We start from the raw sequence: 18,748 nt of genomic DNA on the forward strand, positions 1-18,748 counted from the left end.
GTCCTGCTTCCAGCACAAGGATGACCTTCCCCACATGCAGCCAGACAGAACATCCTCCAACAGCTCCTGCTGGAAAGCAAGCCCCTGGGTACCTGTCTGGAGGGATTAACCCATCCCAAGGCAGTTGTCCTGCATCACCCCATCACTGCACCCTCCTACATCCCCCCAGCCTCAGCAGGGCTCAGGATTTACAGTGGTTTGGCAGCAGAAAACTGATGGGGACAGAGGATTTACAGGGAAGGACTGGTTTCAGGGGAGGCAGAGCTGAGCAGAGGGTGATTTACAGGGTCAGCAGCAACTCAACACAGCAGGTAGCACGGAGCAGGCAAGGATTTACAAGGGGAGAAGTACTTTTAATGGGTGTTTACTGGGAAATTAATGTCTCCTTCCCCTGACCTCTGCGACCTGGGGAGGGGAGCAGGAGCAGATGGATTTGTGAGGAGCCTCCCCCTTGCTCTGGAGGTCACAGACAGGCCGGCTCCAGGTACCCTCCCTGTTCCAGCATAGGTGCACACTGCAGCTCACTCTGTTTGTCCATGGCACCCTCAGGGGCATTTCAGCCTGTCCCTACCCTGCCACTGTCCCAGTGCAACATTCCAAGACCAGGCTCCGTGATCAGTGCCTACAAACAGCAAAGCCTGGGACATCTGCTGGAACTGAAGGCCCTTCCTCCTGGCACACCACAAGGTCGCTCCCTGACAGGGTCTGATCCAGCCCATCTGCTGGCAATGAGGCAGCATTTCTCCCACTGCCAAGGCTCCTCGATGTCTCCAGGATGGGGCTGCCAGGCTGGCGGCAGGCAGGCAGGGGTCATGGTCCGCCATCCCTCCATCCTGCAACAGGCCACCAGCACAGATGCACAAGTCACATCACGCAGGCTCCTGTCCCATTTCCCACTGCTTCTGGCACTCAGTAGGAGCCGGAGTCTGGGGTCAGCTTCCCACATGCAACCCCTGAGTGTGGGTAAGCAAGTCCTTTCCCTCTCCCAGCACATCTTCCCACTCCTGCACTGCAGTAGGACTGGCACAGGGGTACAAACACAAGGGGTGGCAGCACATGCGGGTCTTCCCCTACCACAAACCTCCCATCCCGAGTACATCCTAGCAGCATCCTTGAGCTGGCAAATACCAGCCTGGGCACACAGACACATGGGTTACACTTGGCCTGTTCACACTGCAAGGGTTAAACTCAAAGGGTTGCGCAAAGAGTAGGAAAAGTAAAGAAATACAAGGGAAAAACTGTCCCAGCACCAAGACTTTTGTTGCTGTTCCATCACATTGCAACATCCACCCCCTGGAGCACGCTGTATGGGGCACTAGGGGAAGTGCAACAGGCACCACACTGGCCTCTGCCACCTCAGGTGGTGCCAGCTCAAGTTAAGGAGCAAGTTAGGAAACCCCGGTGCCCTCAGCCCTTCGCTGCCCCTGCTCCCCAACAGTGGTACAGGGCTGCCTATGCAGAAATGATGTTTGCAACAAACACATCAGGGCCTGGGGACCAGAAACTTGATCATGCCAGCAGAAAGGTGTCCAAAGATGAGATGCCAACCCATGTCTTGCATGTTCCTACTTTTATTGCCTCAAAAAGACAATAGGTCTGATTTACAATACAAAAGGTGAAGAGGTTGGTCCTAAAAGAGACAAAGGAGGAAGGAGCTGGCTGTGACGTTTTGTCTCCATCTCATCCTCCAGACACTCCCCAAATACCCTATTTTGTACCAGACACCAGGAGATCACAAGTTTAACAAGTGCAACCCCTGCAGGGACACCCAATTTCTCACTGTTGGGCTGCTCAGCACAGAGCTGCAGTAGGACCAGGTACCACTAACAGACAGGTTCCAAGCACTGTCCACAGACACCCATGAAAGCACCAAGTACTGCCCAGCCTGGCATAAACAGGTTGAAAATAAAGTTGTGAGCAGCTTACACAAAGCAAGGGAAGAAGTTTCTATCTTTCAGCCTGAAGAGATGGCAGCTTTGCAGCGCAGACAGGTTAGGAGTCACACCAGGCAATATCCCAAGGAAGAGTCCACATAACATCCCATCACCCAGGGGACCTTATTCCCACCACAGCCCAGCTGATCCCACAGCTCCTCAGGGACACCTCCCCAGCAGAGAAGCACAAGCATCACCAGTGCAGCATCCCAAGCAACATGGATCTCTTCTCCATGCAAAAACTTCCAGAGGCATTGAGCAGCATCCAAACCTCAGAACATCACTGAGCAAAAACCTGCACGTCTTCACCCAAACCACAGGCAGCAGCACACCACTGCCCCCCACGCCCCATGCCACTACCCCAAAGTTTGACTAAAGCTCAGGAGTATCTTTGCCTTTATATATCTCTGCCTTTTAATGATGGCTTCAAGGCTTGGAGACAAAAAAAAAAGGGCCATTAAACTCACTGAATAAGTTAATGGGGCAGAGAGAATCCATTTCAAAGCCACCCCAGGCTATTTTCCTCTGGAGCTAAAGCCTGAATAAGCAAAAAGGAAAAATTAAAACTGTACAGTGCTTTGCCAATAAATAACCCCCAGTGTAATCCACTACCAGGCAGGTCTTCATTTGCAGAGATAACAGGATGCAAATCAGCTGCAAGCCACCTCCCCTTGCAGGGACCACCACCTTTTGACTGCAACTGTGCCATGGCAGGAACCTCCATCTCCTGCCTGTCCCCTTCTACCTGCATCCACTGAAATCCAGCACTTGGCTTTGCAATTCCCCAACACCCATGCTCCAAGCACACTCCTCTGCTTTGTTTTAAACCCTTCTGCCTGTTCATGCCCCTTTATCCCCATCTTTTCCTTTCCTTCACCAGCAGTGCTGTGGGTCCATCCCTTACCCAGAGCCCACACGCAGCCAAGTCCTCCCTAGACACCTAAAACACAAGTGCCTGTCCCAGAGAGAGGGAAGAAAATGAATTAAGAAAGCCCTGATTGTAAATGTTGATCCCACTGGATGTGGTTTGTTTACTACTATTAAATATTTAAAGATGTTAATTAAGTCTCTGAATAAATAAATCTCTGTTGCCAGTGCGTTTTGGAAGGCAGGGATCCCTCCCCTGGGGCCAGGGCAGCCCAGAGCACAACGGGTGCTAGGCAGCCTGCCCAGCGCTGAGGACAAGCATGGGGCAAAGCCTGAGGATGCCACCACCATCCCTCCCGGAAAGAAGAGTTTATCTGCAACCAGGCACACATCAAGCTGAGGGTATCAGGGACTTCAGCCATGAAGACCTGGAGGAGAGCACAGGCAAGGCACAGAGAGGAGGATTTCCAGGCAGGGTTACCCAAAGTGGTACCTTTTAGCCCCAAAGTGGGATCTTGGCTACAACCAAAGAGCCAAGAGCTTGTGCTCCCAAGTGCCAGAGGGTGAACCCATAAAGTGCTGAGGGACACGGAGACAGGCACCAATGCACATCACACAGCCCACCACCAAACAGGCAACACTGCTCCAGTGACCAGCTACCGCCACCAACATCCCTCCCACTGCTCAGAGCCAGGGCAGGCAACACACACAGCTTCGTACCTGAGAGCATTCCCACTCCAGAGCCCCCTCCCAAAACCACCGCTGCAGCATCTTGTGAGGAGCACTGCAACTGCCTGCATCCCTCACAGACCACCTGATGGCTCTTCAGCCTCATCAGGCTCTGCCTCTCCCAGATGCTCTCCAGCTGTGCCCTGCACCTTGCCATTAACCCCCAGGGTGCCAGGCTCTGCAGAGCTCCTGTTGTAGAGGCCTCCTCCTGCCCAACCATCATCCCTGCACTGCATTGGCACCCTGCATGCAACTCCTCGAGCTCAGGCTTTGCTCTGATGCTCCCAAAGGACAACCTCCAGCATCTTTCCACCCCTGAAATAAGGGGCACAGCACTCAAAGGAGCACCAGGCTGCTGCTCTGCTCTCCAAATGCAGAGCCTGGGAAGGCCCATGACATGGATGGCAGTACTGATGTGTCCAGAACGCATGTGAGGCTCAAACTCAGAAAGAGTCCTCACTAACACTCTGAACTGGCACAGGGAGAGCCCCAGGAGGACAGGGATGCTCTTGGCATGCCGGGGAGCTGGGAACATACAGGATCCTTAACACTGTGTCCCACTGAACTTTGCTTGCTCTTCAGGCTGTGTAGAAGCAGCCACCAAGGGCTCAGTGGCTTTCAGCACAGTTTTCCTAGGATATATTGTTGTGGGGAGAGCACAGGCAAGGCATTAGAGTCCAAACCAGTACCCACATCATTATTGCACCAGGAGCATCCAGCTACATCCTGAAGGCAAGAGATTTGGGGGACAAGAGAAATCTTTTTAGTCATGTAAGTCACAGAGGTCCCCAGAGAAAATCCCATCTGTACTGGGATGGACACAAGGGATGCCCAAGCTGGGTTAGAAGCAGGCTTGAGGAGGGCAGTGGTCCAGGACAAGGGCAGGCAGCCCAAGGGAGCATTTTCACAGCTGGATCAGACTGGAGAGCCAGGATTCCTGGTTCCCAGCCCAAGTCACTGCACAGCATTGCCACAGAGAGCATGGGATGAGGCCAGAGCTGCTCCAGGAGCAGAGGGAAGGTCAGCAGCTGCAGGCACCCCAGCTCTCCCCCATGTGGCTGCATGCCCCAGCAGGGTCAGGAGTTAGAGCCTGGCATTGCTGCAGCTCAGCTGAGCATTCATGCTCCTAATTTATCCTGGCAAAACCGTGAGCCCGCAGGGTCCTCAGTATTCCCAGCATCTGCTTGAGCATTTCCACAGTAGCATTTCCTAGGGGGAACTGCCTGAGGAGAGCTGGTTGAGGGACAGCCTTGCAGAACCCAGGAGGATGGGACTTCACCAAGCTCCCATCTGTTCCTACTCACTTCTCAGTCCCCAAGGGACAGCCAGCAAAGGCACCAGTGCCATGCGCCCTACCCAGCATGGAGCCAAAGGAAGGCTGCAGGGAAGGGATGGCATAAGGGATAGCCCCTGGGCTCAGCATCGCCCTGCCTCCTTCCATGGAGCCCCAGGATCCCAAGGCCATTTTGTTGTCACTGCTGCAAGCACTGAGGTCAAGGAAAAGCACCCCAAGCCACCCATCTGTGCTATCACACAATGACACTCCCTTGGGAATCCTTCCTGACCTCCCTGCTCCACTCCTGGGACTTAAAAAGGCGGTTTTCCTTTCTGTTTGGGCAGACCAAAGCTGGGAGGAGGGGAAGGGGGGGATGATGACACAGGCTGGAGGGGGTACAGGATGGGGATGGTCATTAGCAAGCTCCGTTATGTCCTACACCAGGAGTGCTGGAGGAAAGCTGGCAGCACACTTGTTTCTGGCTTCTCCTCCAGCTCCCCAACTGCTGTGTCACATGAAAAGACAGCATGTGTTTTCCTGGTGCCTTGTCTTCCAGGCAAGCAGGGGCCAGGTCTCAGACAGAGGGGACAGGGCAGGACCCACAGCCCCATGGGGTCTGGAAACAAGGTGGTACACGGAGGATGGAGGTGCAGAAGGGCTACTGAAAGAGCCTCGATGACTCCAGTGCAGCCGTCTAAGGAAGGTCCACAGAGGCTTTAACTCCCTTTCTTCAAATGAAGGCCAGGCACTGGGCAATGTCAGAGCTCTAACCCACGTCCATCATGCACACCTCAACACACATCCACCAAAACCTCACACTGCCATGATGCTGGGGACCCATTTGCTGTTGCGTTGCAGGACCACTGGGTGTCACAGCCCTTCCACCACGCTGGCAACACATGGAAAACCAGGCCATCTTTGTCCCAGCTGCCAGGAAGGATGAGGTACACCCAGGAGCTGCACATGGAGGATGCTATAGGGTCAGGGGCAGCTTCCTACCACCACTCACCCTTGCCCTATCTCACACCAGTGTCTTCCCAGCCTTCCCACCTTGAGGAAGGCCATGTGGCCTCTTAAGCCCCCCAGTCTCCATCCAACCCATGTAGCAGAGGTTTAGTCAGAGGATCAAAGAGCACTGCACCTACTCTGGAGGACTGGAGACAGCCTGCACACTCTTGCCTCTACCTCTAGGACTGCTCTGGGGACACCTCATGCTGGATACAACAGGACTGATCTAACAGCCTTGTTTATCCCCCATCCATGCTTGACCTCTCCCCAAACCCCAACTAAGGTCAGGCCAAGGGACCTCCATCCCTACTCTGCTGCTTGCAGGTCAGTTGCACCACTGCTACGTGCCTCAGTTTCCCCATCAGCAACATGGGCAGAGCTGTTACAGTCTTCCTTAGAGATCATGCACAGCCAGAAACCGGTCACAGATGGCAGCACCACCGCCAAACACTTCCAACAGCCCAGAAACACCTCCCCAAGCACCCACTCTGTTGTGGGTCACCACCTTCCACAAACCTGCAAACTACCTCTATTCACAGACGGGCTGGGGCTGTATCCCCTGCAGCACTGGTCTAAGAGCTATCAGTACATGGGGGTGTGCAGACCACATCATCCCGCAACAGCGAGTAGGCGAAATCGACGTCCCATAGGACCGGCTGATGCGCACCCGGGAATCGGGATGCTGAGACAGGAAGCAAAAGGGAGCCCAAAAGGATTACAACCCCACGGGTACCCCAAAGGCTCTTTGCCCACGCAACATCCATCAGGGCGACAGCGGCGACCGGACCTCCCGTCCCGGTACCGCTCCCGATGTCACCGTGCGGGTCCCCCCGCCGGTGCCGGCGCAGCCAGTAGCCCGCTTGTCTGCCGCTGCCGCTTGCCCTCTAGCGGCACAGCCGCCTGCAAACGATGGGTGAGAGGAGAGGAGAGAAGAGGAAAGGATGAGCCGGGGCTGAGCAGCAGCAGCAGCAGCCCCGGGGCTCACGGGGCAGAGGCTGGGCTGCGGGCTGCGGTGTGCGGAGCAGCTTCGCCACGCTGGGACATGGACAATGGGATCGGGGCTGCAGAACACCGCGGTGCTGGTGCTGTGTGCGTGGCTCTCAGACGTGGAGCATCACATGAGGTGAGTGGGGCTGCTGGTTCTCATCTCTTCACACAGGGCACAAAGGGCTGAGATATCCGACCACCGGACACAAACTGCAGCCCCTGAGCAAGAAATCCCACAGCACCACCTTGACAACAGTTTTACCATGAACCCCTTGGTGTGGAAGGGAGAGCAAGAGGATTTGGGGGAGACCAGAGCCATGGTATGTCAAACATACCTGCTTAGAAAGCACCTGCACACCTTGCTGAAATCCCCACTGCAGGAAACCCACAGCTCAATGTTATTACTATTGCACAGTGCCTGGTAAGTAACACAGCGAGTTACAAGCATTGCTACCCTCACTTTTGGAAGCCCCGCATGGCAGGATGAGGGGTTGGTTCACTCCCTCCTTGGCTATAGACCCACCTCGAATGGGATGCACCAAATCCAACCATAAACTCATGGGAAACACCTATCAAGAGCACTGCATTAAGCAGGACAAGCCAGTGCGCCAGGGTAGCAGTGCTGAGCACAACCTACCTGGAGGGCTCCTCAAAGGTGATCCCATGGGACATCCCATGGCCTGTTTGGGGGTTAACTGAAAGAGCCCAGCATCTCTGGGTGAATGGGTGGTCACAGGCCTCTGGGATATTGCAAGCAGCCTCACGCCAAAGCCCATGAAGGTGTCACCCCTACAGGGGTGAACTGATGGGGTAGAGCTGAACCAGAAAGCTTTCCCATAACAGAGCTCTGCAAAAGCTCTTAGGCCAGAGGCAGCACATCTCCAAGCTTCCAAGGGCAGAAAGGCAAGACCTTCCTCAGTCTATTCCCCTCCATCTCTGCTTCTTCCCCCCATGAAACACATGCCCTAGACTCAAAGCATCCCCACCTCACCTCTCCAAGCCCAGGGAGACAAGCCAACAGGCAGAGCTGACTTAGATCTCCCAGACCCTGCAGGAGATGCGGGCTGGGGAGATGCTACATGCACCCTGAAGATCGCCAGCTCAGGCCCCTTGCTGGGCTCAGAAAGAGCCTGGCAAGTCCTGGCAGACACTAAAATTGTCTCCTCCCTGGAAAATATCTGGTGTGGTCCCTCAGCAGAGCCAAACCATGCAGATGTGGCTGGGGAGTACATGGGGACCAGGTGGGATCAGGGACAAGGAGGGCAGACACCAACAGACTCAAAGGCAGGTGACTCAATCCTGTGTCCCAGAGCAGGGCTGGGTGGGTGCCTGATGTCCTCTGCTCACCATTAGCTTGGCCACTGCTGGGAAGCCAGGCTGAGACCTGGCCCTAACAGCCAGCTCTCTCCACCTTTTACAGCCCATCTACCCCAGACCCTTCTGCTCTGCCCCTGCACATAGCCTGGGTGGTCATTAAACTACTGGAAGTCCAAGACATCACCTGTACCAGGGAACTGCCTCTACCAGAGCTGGTCAGCACTGAAAAAGGACATAAGAACAGGACAAGGAGCCATCAGCCAGCCCAGAGGATGCCCCCAGCCTTGGGCTGTGACAGTGCAATTTAGCTGCTTTGGTGCACAGGGCAGCACACACCATAGACCCAATTCCTGATGCAAGGGGAATGATGTGGGACAGTCAGGATCAGTGCTCCTGGCTTACAGCACCTCTAGAGTATCAAGACCATGTCTCAGCCCACCTCCTTGTCCCAAACATCTCAGCATCCTCTTCTGCCCCCACAGCCTCATGCCGCACCCACCTTCCTCATCCTAACATCCTTCAGGACAGCCACCCTCTTCAACAGCCCTGCAAAATAAAGGTGGGCTGAATTAAGGGCCTTTTGAATGATCCCTGCGGATCATTTTCCTGCCCCAGCAAAGGCTCTGGGACAGGGAAATGGAATGGGAGGCTTTGGGATTACAAAGCCCTTCATCTCTGGAGAGCAGCAGCACACAAGGCACACTCTGGCTGGCTCACAGAGAGAGGAAAAGTTTGTTCCCTGTTGTCTGAAGCGATCACCAACTCGAACATCACAGCAGCCCCTTTCCTGGCTGTTTATGGACCGCCAAAGCAAGTTCTGCTGCACTCAGGAAGACACCAGCCCTTTCTCCCCTCCTTCCCAGACATGGGCATCACTGGTGCCTCAGTTTCCCAGCACCAGCACTGAAGGGGTGCTGCCACTGCCACCCCCCCCCCCCTCTCCCCCACACCACATGCTCCCAGCTCCCGCAGCGAGTGGGGGCTGCGCTGTGCTCACCCACAGCACCCGGCTCTGACGTGGCTCTCCCACCCCCAGCTGGGCCCACGGTGGAGCGGATGCTGCCGTCAGCTGGTGGGACAAAGCAGGAGCGGATAGGGCTGCTCTCCTTGTCTATGGAGGGAACAAGATGCTTCCCCCCTAGGCTGCACAAGCAAGACCATGAAATCCTGCATCCCACAGTGCTCCGTGACGACCCTCCTCTTGGGTTGCTCTGAATTCATCTCATCTCGTCGAAGGCAGCTACAAGCTGCACAGATAAACCCTTGCAAATTCACCCGTCAAGGGTGTTTTACCATAAGAAATCCCATTCTCCCCTGGTAAGGCTGGGTAAAGAACCAAGGCTTTTCACACCGGGGATATCTTCCTATCTTGGAGGACCCCAGGGGTGACAAACACAGGCCGCTGCCGCCTGCCTGGCAGCATCTCTGCAGTGCCATAGCAACAGCTGAGAAGTAGGGAGGCCCAGATGGCAAACTCCTCCGTCTGTCCTTCCCCACGCGCCGTGCCGGCGCACGCAGGCACTGCCCACGCTGCCAGAAGGGTAACTCCCGTCCTGCCCCCGGCACGTGGCACCCCGACACACGGCAGCACAAGGCAAGCCCGGGCACCCCATGGTGCCATGGTTGGGGATCCAGTGGTGAACGGCCTCTGGGTATTGCTCGGTACACGTGGGTATGTACAGAAGAGGGTTTGTGCCATGGGGTATCCAGGACCAAAGTTCTCCCTGTGCATGCGGTCTTTTTAGGGAGGTCTTGCAATGGATGGAGCCCCATAGAGTGAGGACTGGTTAGGGGGAGCTGGAGCTACCTAGGGGAGCTACCCCAGCAGTCACACCTGGCTAGGGACACAGCAAAGGCCACACAGCTGCACAGAAGCAATGGCATGAATATATACAGCCCCATGATCATCCTCCACCTAAATCAGGATGGGGGAAGTCCAGCTGGCCCCACAGCTAAGACAGGACCCTTGGCAGCTCTCAGGGATCTCTGTGTACAGAGCCACATCCCCAGGGATGCGATCCAAAATTGGACATGTTTCGGGTAGGCTAAGAAAGGGCAGAGGGACATCAGCCAACACAAACTTCTCCATCTCAGGGCAGGAACCTCCTGCCCTTCCCCTGCTTCACCATTAACCTGGCACTGCCTGGATTTGCATGAGGGTTGTGTGCCACCATCTCCCATAGCTCAGCCAGGGCAGGAGCTACACAGACCTGACCACGGCTGCTCCACTCAGAGGATGGGAAACCATAAGCAGCAGCAATTGGAGCAAAACCCATTCATTTAAGGAGTGCAACAGAAGGCTCAATGATGGGCACCACACTACAGGCACACATAGGTCTGACCTGCCCTGCTATGGGAACTGCTATAGGCTGAGTGTCTCCTGTCCTTCCATCATCCTTGCCTCAGGGGTCTCATCAGCCACCAAGATGTGAAACAACCCAAAGATCCTGATGGCTTGGGCCCCAGTGCTGGGGGGACGTGTATGGGTGGGGTGGGCTAGCATGGAGGGGTCTCTGCCCTGGCTCAAGAGGGTAAGATGGACAAGTCCTCCAAGCCAGCTCACACTGCCTTCTTTCTCCAGCCCTTGAAATGGGCCCTGGCAGCCCTTCATCAGTTCTACCCAACCTCTAACAGCAAAGCTGAGCTGAGCTCGTCTTTTCACACACGAATAAAGCCCTGTTGGGCCCCAGGGTGGTTTCACCACCCCACATTCCATCTGCTTTTTCACCAGCAGCGGGATGGAGTAGGGAACATCACCTTCCCCAGGGCCTGAGGGAAGGATCCCGCTGGAGCACCACATCCCCTGGCCACAGGGACAGGGCTGAGCCATCCCTATTTGCCCCCCAGCCCAGTGGGAGAAGGTGCTTTTGCCTGCTTGCTGCCCAGAAATGGAGCAAGCTGCCTACTGAAGCCAAGCCCCAGTGAGCCTGGCAATTGGGGGAAGCACCATTCAGTGCCCAGCCAAATCAGACCCACATGCTGGGGGTGATTCAGTGATGACCAGACTGGGTCTGTTGCACCCCTCACCCAGAACACATGATATGGGGGCTGGCAAGGAGAGAGGCCTGACATCAACCTGGAAGGGTGTAGGACCTGATGTCTCCCACAGAAGAGCATGAACCCCAGCTCCCAGCAGTGACTCTTTCACTAGGAAGCTGCTCCCCTATCCAAACCATCCCTCTGTTCCCATAAACATCCCCCAGGAACCACTGCTGTCTTCCCAGTAAGCACAGACCCCTGGGGAAAGTTTCTACTCATGCTCAGTCTCAGACCCTTGTGGCATTTTGGGATTCGCCCCAGTCCTGTTCCTCAGCCCCCCAGTGCCTGAGGAAGGAAGCTTAGGGCCAGCAGTGATGCAGGGGGTGAGGGAACGTGCTTTGCTCAGTGTGGAGCAGAGATGCATACAAATTCCAGCAAAAACTGGCACCTTCTCCTCCTTCCACAACTTAGAGCAGCTCCTCTCCCAAAATTACCCAGCACCTCCCTTTCTGGAGTTGTCCACTGGATTCCCCCTCCCTTCCTTTTTACAGTCCTCTTATCAGCATATTTCAATTTCAAAGCAGTAAAGACATTTTTTGGGCACAAAGGACACATGTAATGCTACCTCCCGCAACAGTTCAGATGTATGCATGCATCTGACAACGCACACTCGCTCACGCTGGTGCTTTCTAAACCCTTTCTTCCTGCTGCTCCCTAGCCCTCAAAGGGTTAAAACCAAACCACAACAAACAGCAAACACAAGGGGGGGGGGGGGGCAGAGATAAAAACAACACGAGTTTCTGACTTCCCCAGCATCACCCACATCCCTCCAGCATCGCAGAGAGAGCACACTCCAGCACCGCGATGCAGGATAAATATGGGGCTATTGGAAGGGGAGCCTTGTACGAGTTTTCCCGTTTACTTTGCCCATTCCTGCTAGGTTTGCAGAGGTTTGGTGGCAAGGTGAAGGTAGGGCTGGGGGCTTAGGGTCAGGTACCTGCTGAAAACCTGCTTGGGCATCACACGAACCTGTAAGCAAGTGGGGAAAGCAGCTCCCTTCATCTTTAGCCAGCAAAGGTGACAAGCAGAGCTGCGAAAGAGGCACTGCAATTACTCTATGGCTCTGCTGCAACTGCACTGTGACCAAATGAAACAGCCTCCGGAAGAGCCCCAGCACAGCCCTCTCCCTCCATACAACTGTGCCATCGATGGGGGGGGGGGAGAAATAACCCTCCATTATTCATTTCAAACCCTGCTGCATTTAACTGCCAGAATATAAAGGATTCCACCCTCTTCTCAGCTCAACTCCCACTGGCAACTTGCTCTGGGGGCTACATATCCCTAAATGCTCACATTTCAATTAGCATTAGAATAATGAAATGGCTCAGAGTTCATCACACCCAAAAATGTACTGGAAAAATAAAGAGCAGAGATTGGAAGCTATGAGGATCTTTTCTTCCCCCCCCCGCCTCCTGCACACACACACTATGATGGATTCAGGAGAAAAATATATTCCTTTCTCGACTCCACGCTGATGAGATTACCATGGGCTTTGCTAACTGCCTCTCCAAACAAGGATAACGCAACTTGGAGTTGATTTTCCAGATAAACAAGCATGCAAACAAACGCAAAGTGCTCAACTAAAAATATCCCCCTGCTCCGATGCCTCTCTCCCCACCGCCACCACCCCGCTACGAACCCGGTCGCAGCACCACCGGCGAGCTGCACAATCGTAACAATACGAGTTAAATAAGCTACTTAAGGGACATCGCACTGTCCTATTTTCCTTTTCACACCCCACTCCCTTCCCTTCCATTCCGAAGGGGAAACCGCAGAACCCCAGATCCGCTCAGCCAGGGCAGGGAAGGAGCATTTTCTATTGTGCGGGTATAAAAAGACAAGACATTCTAACCGGATCCAAAGTCTCGAAAAAGAACAAGCAGCTCAGAACTTGCTTTTCTTTCCCAATTTGGGTAAATATGTGTGCGGCTGTGGCGTCCCCCCCTCCCCTTGCAGGAGCAAACAGTTAAAGGCAGCAGCAGCTTTAGCATCTTTGCCTGCTGCTCTCTCCCCTGCTAAGGAATCGGATCTCATTTACTTTATTCCTCTTAAGCCTTGGCCAAACTGTTGCTGGGCTTTTTATTTTGGGGGAAAAGGGGGAGCGGGGGGAAGAGGGAAGCCGGATTCCTCCGCCCGGGAAGCCGGGAAGCTCGGGGGGCAGCGAGCGATGCCGCGGGTACCTGAGCCCCGGGAGAGCCCGGGGGGACCCCCACTTACATGGAAGTGATGTTCCTTGAGATGTCCGTGATATTGATGCTCGTGTTGCCATTGCTGCTGCCTGAATCCTGCCCTTCCAAGAGAGGGAAAAGGTTCCCATCATCCGGCTTCTTGCAATTGATGTCTGTCTTGCTGCAAAGACAATTAGCAGGGCAAGCCAGCACCGAAAGCAGATAGTCTCCCCAAATGCTCCAGAGCAAAAATACCCTCCAGAAAGTGCACTTGGTAGGGCAAAGAGAGACATCCATCTCCGATTGCTGCTTCTAAAAAAGAGGAGGAGGAGGAAAGGGGGGATGGAGGGAGGGGAAGGGGGGGAAAAGGGGGAAGGAAACAAAGACAGGGGGGAGGAAAAAAAAAAGAAAAAGAAGAAAAACAACAAAACCTCAAGCGATCAGATGCAAAAATCCTCCAGCAGATGAAATCATGCTGGCAGCTGGCTCGGAGCGGCTGTAATCCCGGCTAGGGCAGCGGCCGCGGGCGGGGATGCATGCTGGCCCGGCCGCCGCTCCCCGCCAGCCGCTCCGGAGGATTGCAACGGGAGGCGAATGGGGAAAGGGGGGGGGGGGGGAGGGAAGGGGGGGAATAAAGAAATAAATAAATAACAAAACCGGTGCGAAAGTCACCAAGTCCCACCTACTGGGCAGAATTAAAATTGACACACCTGCAAAAAAAACACACAGAGCGAAAGAGGAGGGGGTGACCTCCCCTTCCCATCGCTTCCCTCCCCCGGGCTGGCCAGCCCTGCTGCGGCGGGCACAAAAAGCAAGAGAGGAGGAGGAGGAGGAAGAGAAGGAGGAGGAGGAAGGCTTGCAAAGCGAGCCGGGCTCTGCGATAAAAAGGATTCCCCACCCCCCTCCGCTAAAATCAATGGAGGGGAGGGAGGGGAGAAAGGGGAATAACGCACCCCAGCGCTGCTGGAGCCCCTCCGGCACAGGAAAAGTTGCATCGGGGGTTAAATTTGCGCTGGGGGCAGAGCGGAGGGGCTCTGGCTCGGCTCCGGCTTCCTCAGGCTCTTTCGGCGATTTGGAGAAGGACGATGCTGCGTTTCGTGGGGCTGTTGGGTGGGTTTCACACACACACTCATCCCCCTCCGCAATCCGGACACAAGGGTGGAGGGGAAAGAAGGATTAAACTGAGCTGGAAGAGAATAAACCCCAGTGTGGATTACAGCGTGTATTCTGTTCTTTAGCGGATCCCAGCGAGAGGCTGGGTGGGAAAAAAAAAAAGCAGCTGGAGAGCACCCAGGAGGGACTTTCTAGAAAAGACACAAGCAAATCCCCCCCTTCCAAAATGCAACGGGGGCTCCGCCGGCTGCCGGGAAGCGCAGGCAGGAGCACCCAGGGCCGGCGCTCCTGTTCTCCCTTCCCCTCCTTAGCTTCCCCCTTCCCTCCTGCAGCAGATTCTGCAATCAGACATGCAAAAAAAAACCACCAGAGCCCTGAAAGAGGAAGACTGAAGTGTTGAAAAGGCTGAGCTCAGAGCACCGAAATGGCATCAGGAGAGCAGTGAGTGCGAGCTGAACAGCAGAGCGAATTAAGATGCATGGTGCATTTTTGGCAAGCACAAACCCAAGCAGATCAGAGCTCTGCTTAATTTGCTCTGCTTTTCTCCAGCGCTTTTCTGCATGCCTTAGCCCCCCAACACCAATAGTTCCATGTCTCTGCTCCTCCGCACAGAGCCACAGCGATAAAGGGATGGTGCTGCAGGCACAGCATGGGTGAAGGGAGGAATTACAGGTGTAGGACTTCAAGTATTTCAAGGGTCTGTTTCTACCAAGCACACTGGGCTTTGCACAGGAAGGAGAGGCAGAGAGTGAAGCAGCACATCCAGGCTCTGAAAAGCACCTCAAGTCATCCTAATCTAGGAGGGGCAATGGGATTTGGGGGGGATAAAAGGAGGGAAAATTTAAAAGCAGCCACAGGGAGGATTTGCAACCACACTTTATGTGCCCATCCCTCTTCATGGGGGCCCATCCCAACAGGGTTTATGCTTGGGGAACACCTCCCCTATTGCTGCCAGCCCACAATGTGCAAGAGACTGTGCATACCTGGGCATCAGTCCTGCTCCCACAGGAGCTTGCAGGGTGTCAGGTAGCTTCATCACAGCTTCTCCTGCCAGGAATCCCCAAAGGAAGTTAGTGCATTCAATTAAAGGATATATACCAAGGTGCGAGGATTGGTTTCTTGCTGAGCACCACCTGCTTGTAAATGACAGAAACAAAACACCTGGATCCAAAGAGGTCACTGAAGTGGAGCACAGAGGAGTTGGTGGGTCCTGAATCCCACAAGAAGCAGCTCCCATTATCAGGCATCTGTATGGAGACTGTGGCTGGGAAGGCACCAAAGGAAAACACCCAGGTGTATTTTTATTCCCTGCCTCAGTTTCCCCACATACATCAGATGCCATTCTTGTGGCTAAGCGCTGCAACCAGACTGGAGAAGACACTGATGAAGACACTACGTCATATGTCCCTGCTGAACGCTGGGCACCCCAAAAAGCTCAGCCAGCATGTGGGTTCATCCCTCAGTAGTACAGGGGACAGGGATGTCACACTACCCACTGAACCAGCGCCTGGGGCAAGACCAGAGCTTCCTTTACACTGGAGCTGGTGCAAGGTCACAGCCTCCTCATGGCACTTGACATCAAACACGTGTGATATGAGTGTGAGGCTATCAGCCTACCCTGGTATATCACCACAGAGCCACAGTGTGGGGACATGTTTGGGGGCACACATCCACTGCAAGGACCCACTTCAGTCCCACGGTACAGCAGGGCTCTCCTGTCAGCAGATCAGTGCCAGAATCTGTTGGTGCTAGGGTGGCATTGCTTGGTGCCCACCCAGTGGCAGCCTACCCTATGTCCTTCCATCCCCCAGGATGTGGGGTCCTTCCCTGGTGTGGAGCAGAGCACAATTAACAAAGCACAGATTCACCCAGAGAGGTCTGGGGGTTGAATTCTCCTTGCAAAGATGAGGTTTAACCCACAGCAAGCTGGGGAGGTCCCATGTGGGCTGTCCTGGGTGAGGAGATGCAGGAACCCACTCATCCCCATGACATGCACACCCCACTCTGCCACCCGGTGCCAGGCAGCCCCACTTCAGCAGATGAGGAGGAGGTTTAGTGCCAAGCCACAGCTTCCTCTGCCGCTAATAGATAAAGCCACTGCTTGCAGAGGAAACGTGGCCGGGCAAAGCAGGGGAATGGGAGGAGCCGGAGCATCCAGCTGGGCGCTGGGAGGGCAGGCGGAAGGTAGGCAAGGAAAGGAAGAAACCAGGGGGCTGTTCATCCTCCCCATTGCAGCCTGTCAGGGGGGATAGAGAGCTCTTTGGCAGAAGAGACTGCAGAGACAGCAAAGTCCCTGCCACAGAGAGCAGAGGGGCCACCAGCCTTCACCCAGCACCAGGGCTGGGTGGCCCCTGGTCCTGCTTCCCCTGCTTGAACCCTCACTGGTCCATGGACAGACAGAAGATGATGCTCAGTGAGGGCAGTGCTGCCTCTTCCACACCCAAAAGGGGACTGGAGTATTTGGGACCTGTTGGTGGCAGGAATATGCCATCCCTGCCTCCATCCCTCACTCTTGTTCCTGTGGAAGAGGGAGGCAGGAGCAGGGCATGAGTGATGGGGCTGTCAGAGCGCAGAGATAGTATCTCAAGCAAAGGCCTTGCTGTTATTGCTCTGAGGGATGCTGGCAAATTGCTCTTTCAAGAAGCATCTCCATGAAGGATGAAATCAGTGCCTCCTGTGAGAACTCTGCCCCACAGGGGCTTGGGGCTGAGTTCCCTCTGGCCTTCGAGACCCTCCAGAAATTCCATGGGATGCACTTGGCTGAGACTGAACACCAGTTCTTCTGCTTAGAGGTCCCCATCTCCTCTTTGCATGGTGACACAAGTTGCTACCAAAACGCCAGCCCAGAAGAAGGAGCAGGGCTGTGAAGTGCCCAGGGCACTCCTGGCCACGGACAGAGGTGAAGGCAGCTGCTTTGTTTGCATTTCTGCTCTTCCCACCTACACAGCTGCTTTTAGCATCACACTCTAGTGCTGGCCATCCCCTGGGGACAGTCTTTATTCCTGTCACCCCACTTCCCAAGGAAAGGCTCCCAAGTACATCACTTTTCCCCTCAGGCCCAGTAAAACAGCCCTTTGGGGCATGACCAGAAAGAGATCCGTGGTCCAATATCTGCTCAGTCATCATAAGCTCCAACGTCCGCTCCTGCCTCTGATCTCTGTATCGATCCGCAGGCCTGCACTGAGGCTTGCACCGCCCGCTCCCTGTTACCAGAACAGCACTTGCTGAGCACTGAAAGTGATGAGCTGACATTTCTCCAGCCCCCCTCTCATCCAGAAGGATCTGTCTATAGCAGGACCACTTTGTACACCTCTGAAAGGCAGCCAGCCCCTGGGCAGGCAGAGCTGCTGCTTGGCATCACACAAAGGATGTGAGCTCTGATGGGAAAGGCAGGGAGAAGGGTTTCATCCCCTGCATTGGGGATCTGGCTGCAGGTTCATGTGCCCCTTGGCAGAGACACCCCAAGAAGTGCAGTTTTGGAGAGGGTCCAGTTTGCAGGGTAAATACCCAGGAGCTGCTGTCAGCTCTCAGGGAGGGCATCAGGGCTGGTTTGGGGCACAGCATCCCCTATGGCATCACTGGTGTGGGCTGCAGGAGGAAAACATCAGCCCCAGCAGGGCCAAGGGGCATTTACCTCTTGTTTGGGCCATGCAGGCGCATGAGCATCAAAAGTGTTGCTCCCAAAGCAAAGCTTTTCATGCCCACTGCCCTGGGAAGAGCTTGGAAGCAGCTTTTGATTTGATGCCCATATCACTTCTCAGATGCAGAAGGTCACATCCTGCACATGGCACAGCCTGGCCCCAGGGAACCTGCATGGAAAGAGGCAGGAGATATGGTGCAATCATATTTGGGCAGCGACAGCTGTGTGATGAAAGGTGAAGGTCTCAGCTGGGGTGGTGGATGGAGAGCAGCTGGTGATAAGAAACTCCAACCTTGGCTTGTCCTTGCCCATGCTATGGGAATGTGGGAACAAGGTCAGGACTGAAGCCATTCCAGCAGATGTCCTGTCTGTAAACTCTCTGAGGCCATTAAAGGGGAAAAGCATCTAACCAGGAGCCCTTAGCTCAGGTAAACAGGAACAAAAGATTGAGGAGAAAACATTGAAGTGAGGTCTAGAAATAGCCGTCACAAAGGTAGCAAATGTTGTTGTGCTTGCATTCGTTGCTAGGACCTGAACTGATCTCCCACCTCGGCAGCTCCTGAATTAATGTGTCTAGCCAGGAAAAAGGTCTGGTCATGGCTGTAATGTTCAAGAGATGGCCCAGGGAGGGTGTCTGCAGTGGTCAGAAAAAAAAAGAGACTGAAATGAA

General features: G+C 54.7%; 1 protein-coding gene across 5 annotated transcripts in view; it reads right to left on the reverse strand.

Moving 5' to 3' along the window:
- Positions 1-14,600, reverse strand: part of NTRK3 (neurotrophic receptor tyrosine kinase 3) — a 207,561-nt gene extending 192,961 nt beyond the window's left edge. Inside the window, exons 1-2 of one of the 5 annotated variants that reach the window (XM_061446762.1) lie at positions 14,279-14,600; positions 13,375-13,637 (exon numbers count right to left, since the gene is read on the reverse strand). In XM_061446762.1, coding sequence (XP_061302746.1) covers positions 13,375-13,637; positions 14,279-14,320 — 305 coding nt within the window. In that variant the 5' untranslated portion in view covers positions 14,321-14,600. Of the gene's footprint in view, positions 1-13,374; positions 13,638-13,756; positions 13,948-14,035; positions 14,243-14,278 lie in introns of those variants that run through there. The other 4 variants (XM_061446764.1, XM_061446761.1, XM_061446763.1 and 1 more) reach the window with 4 other exon arrangements.
- Between the last annotated feature and the right edge of the window lie 4,148 nt (positions 14,601-18,748).

Source organism: Pezoporus flaviventris, unplaced genomic scaffold, assembly GCF_033815535.1.
Source record: "Pezoporus flaviventris isolate CSIRO_AGI_PZ_B2104156 unplaced genomic scaffold, CSIRO_AGI_Pfla_v1 ptg000006l, whole genome shotgun sequence".
In the NCBI taxonomy this organism is placed as follows: domain Eukaryota; kingdom Metazoa; phylum Chordata; class Aves; order Psittaciformes; family Psittacidae; genus Pezoporus; species Pezoporus flaviventris.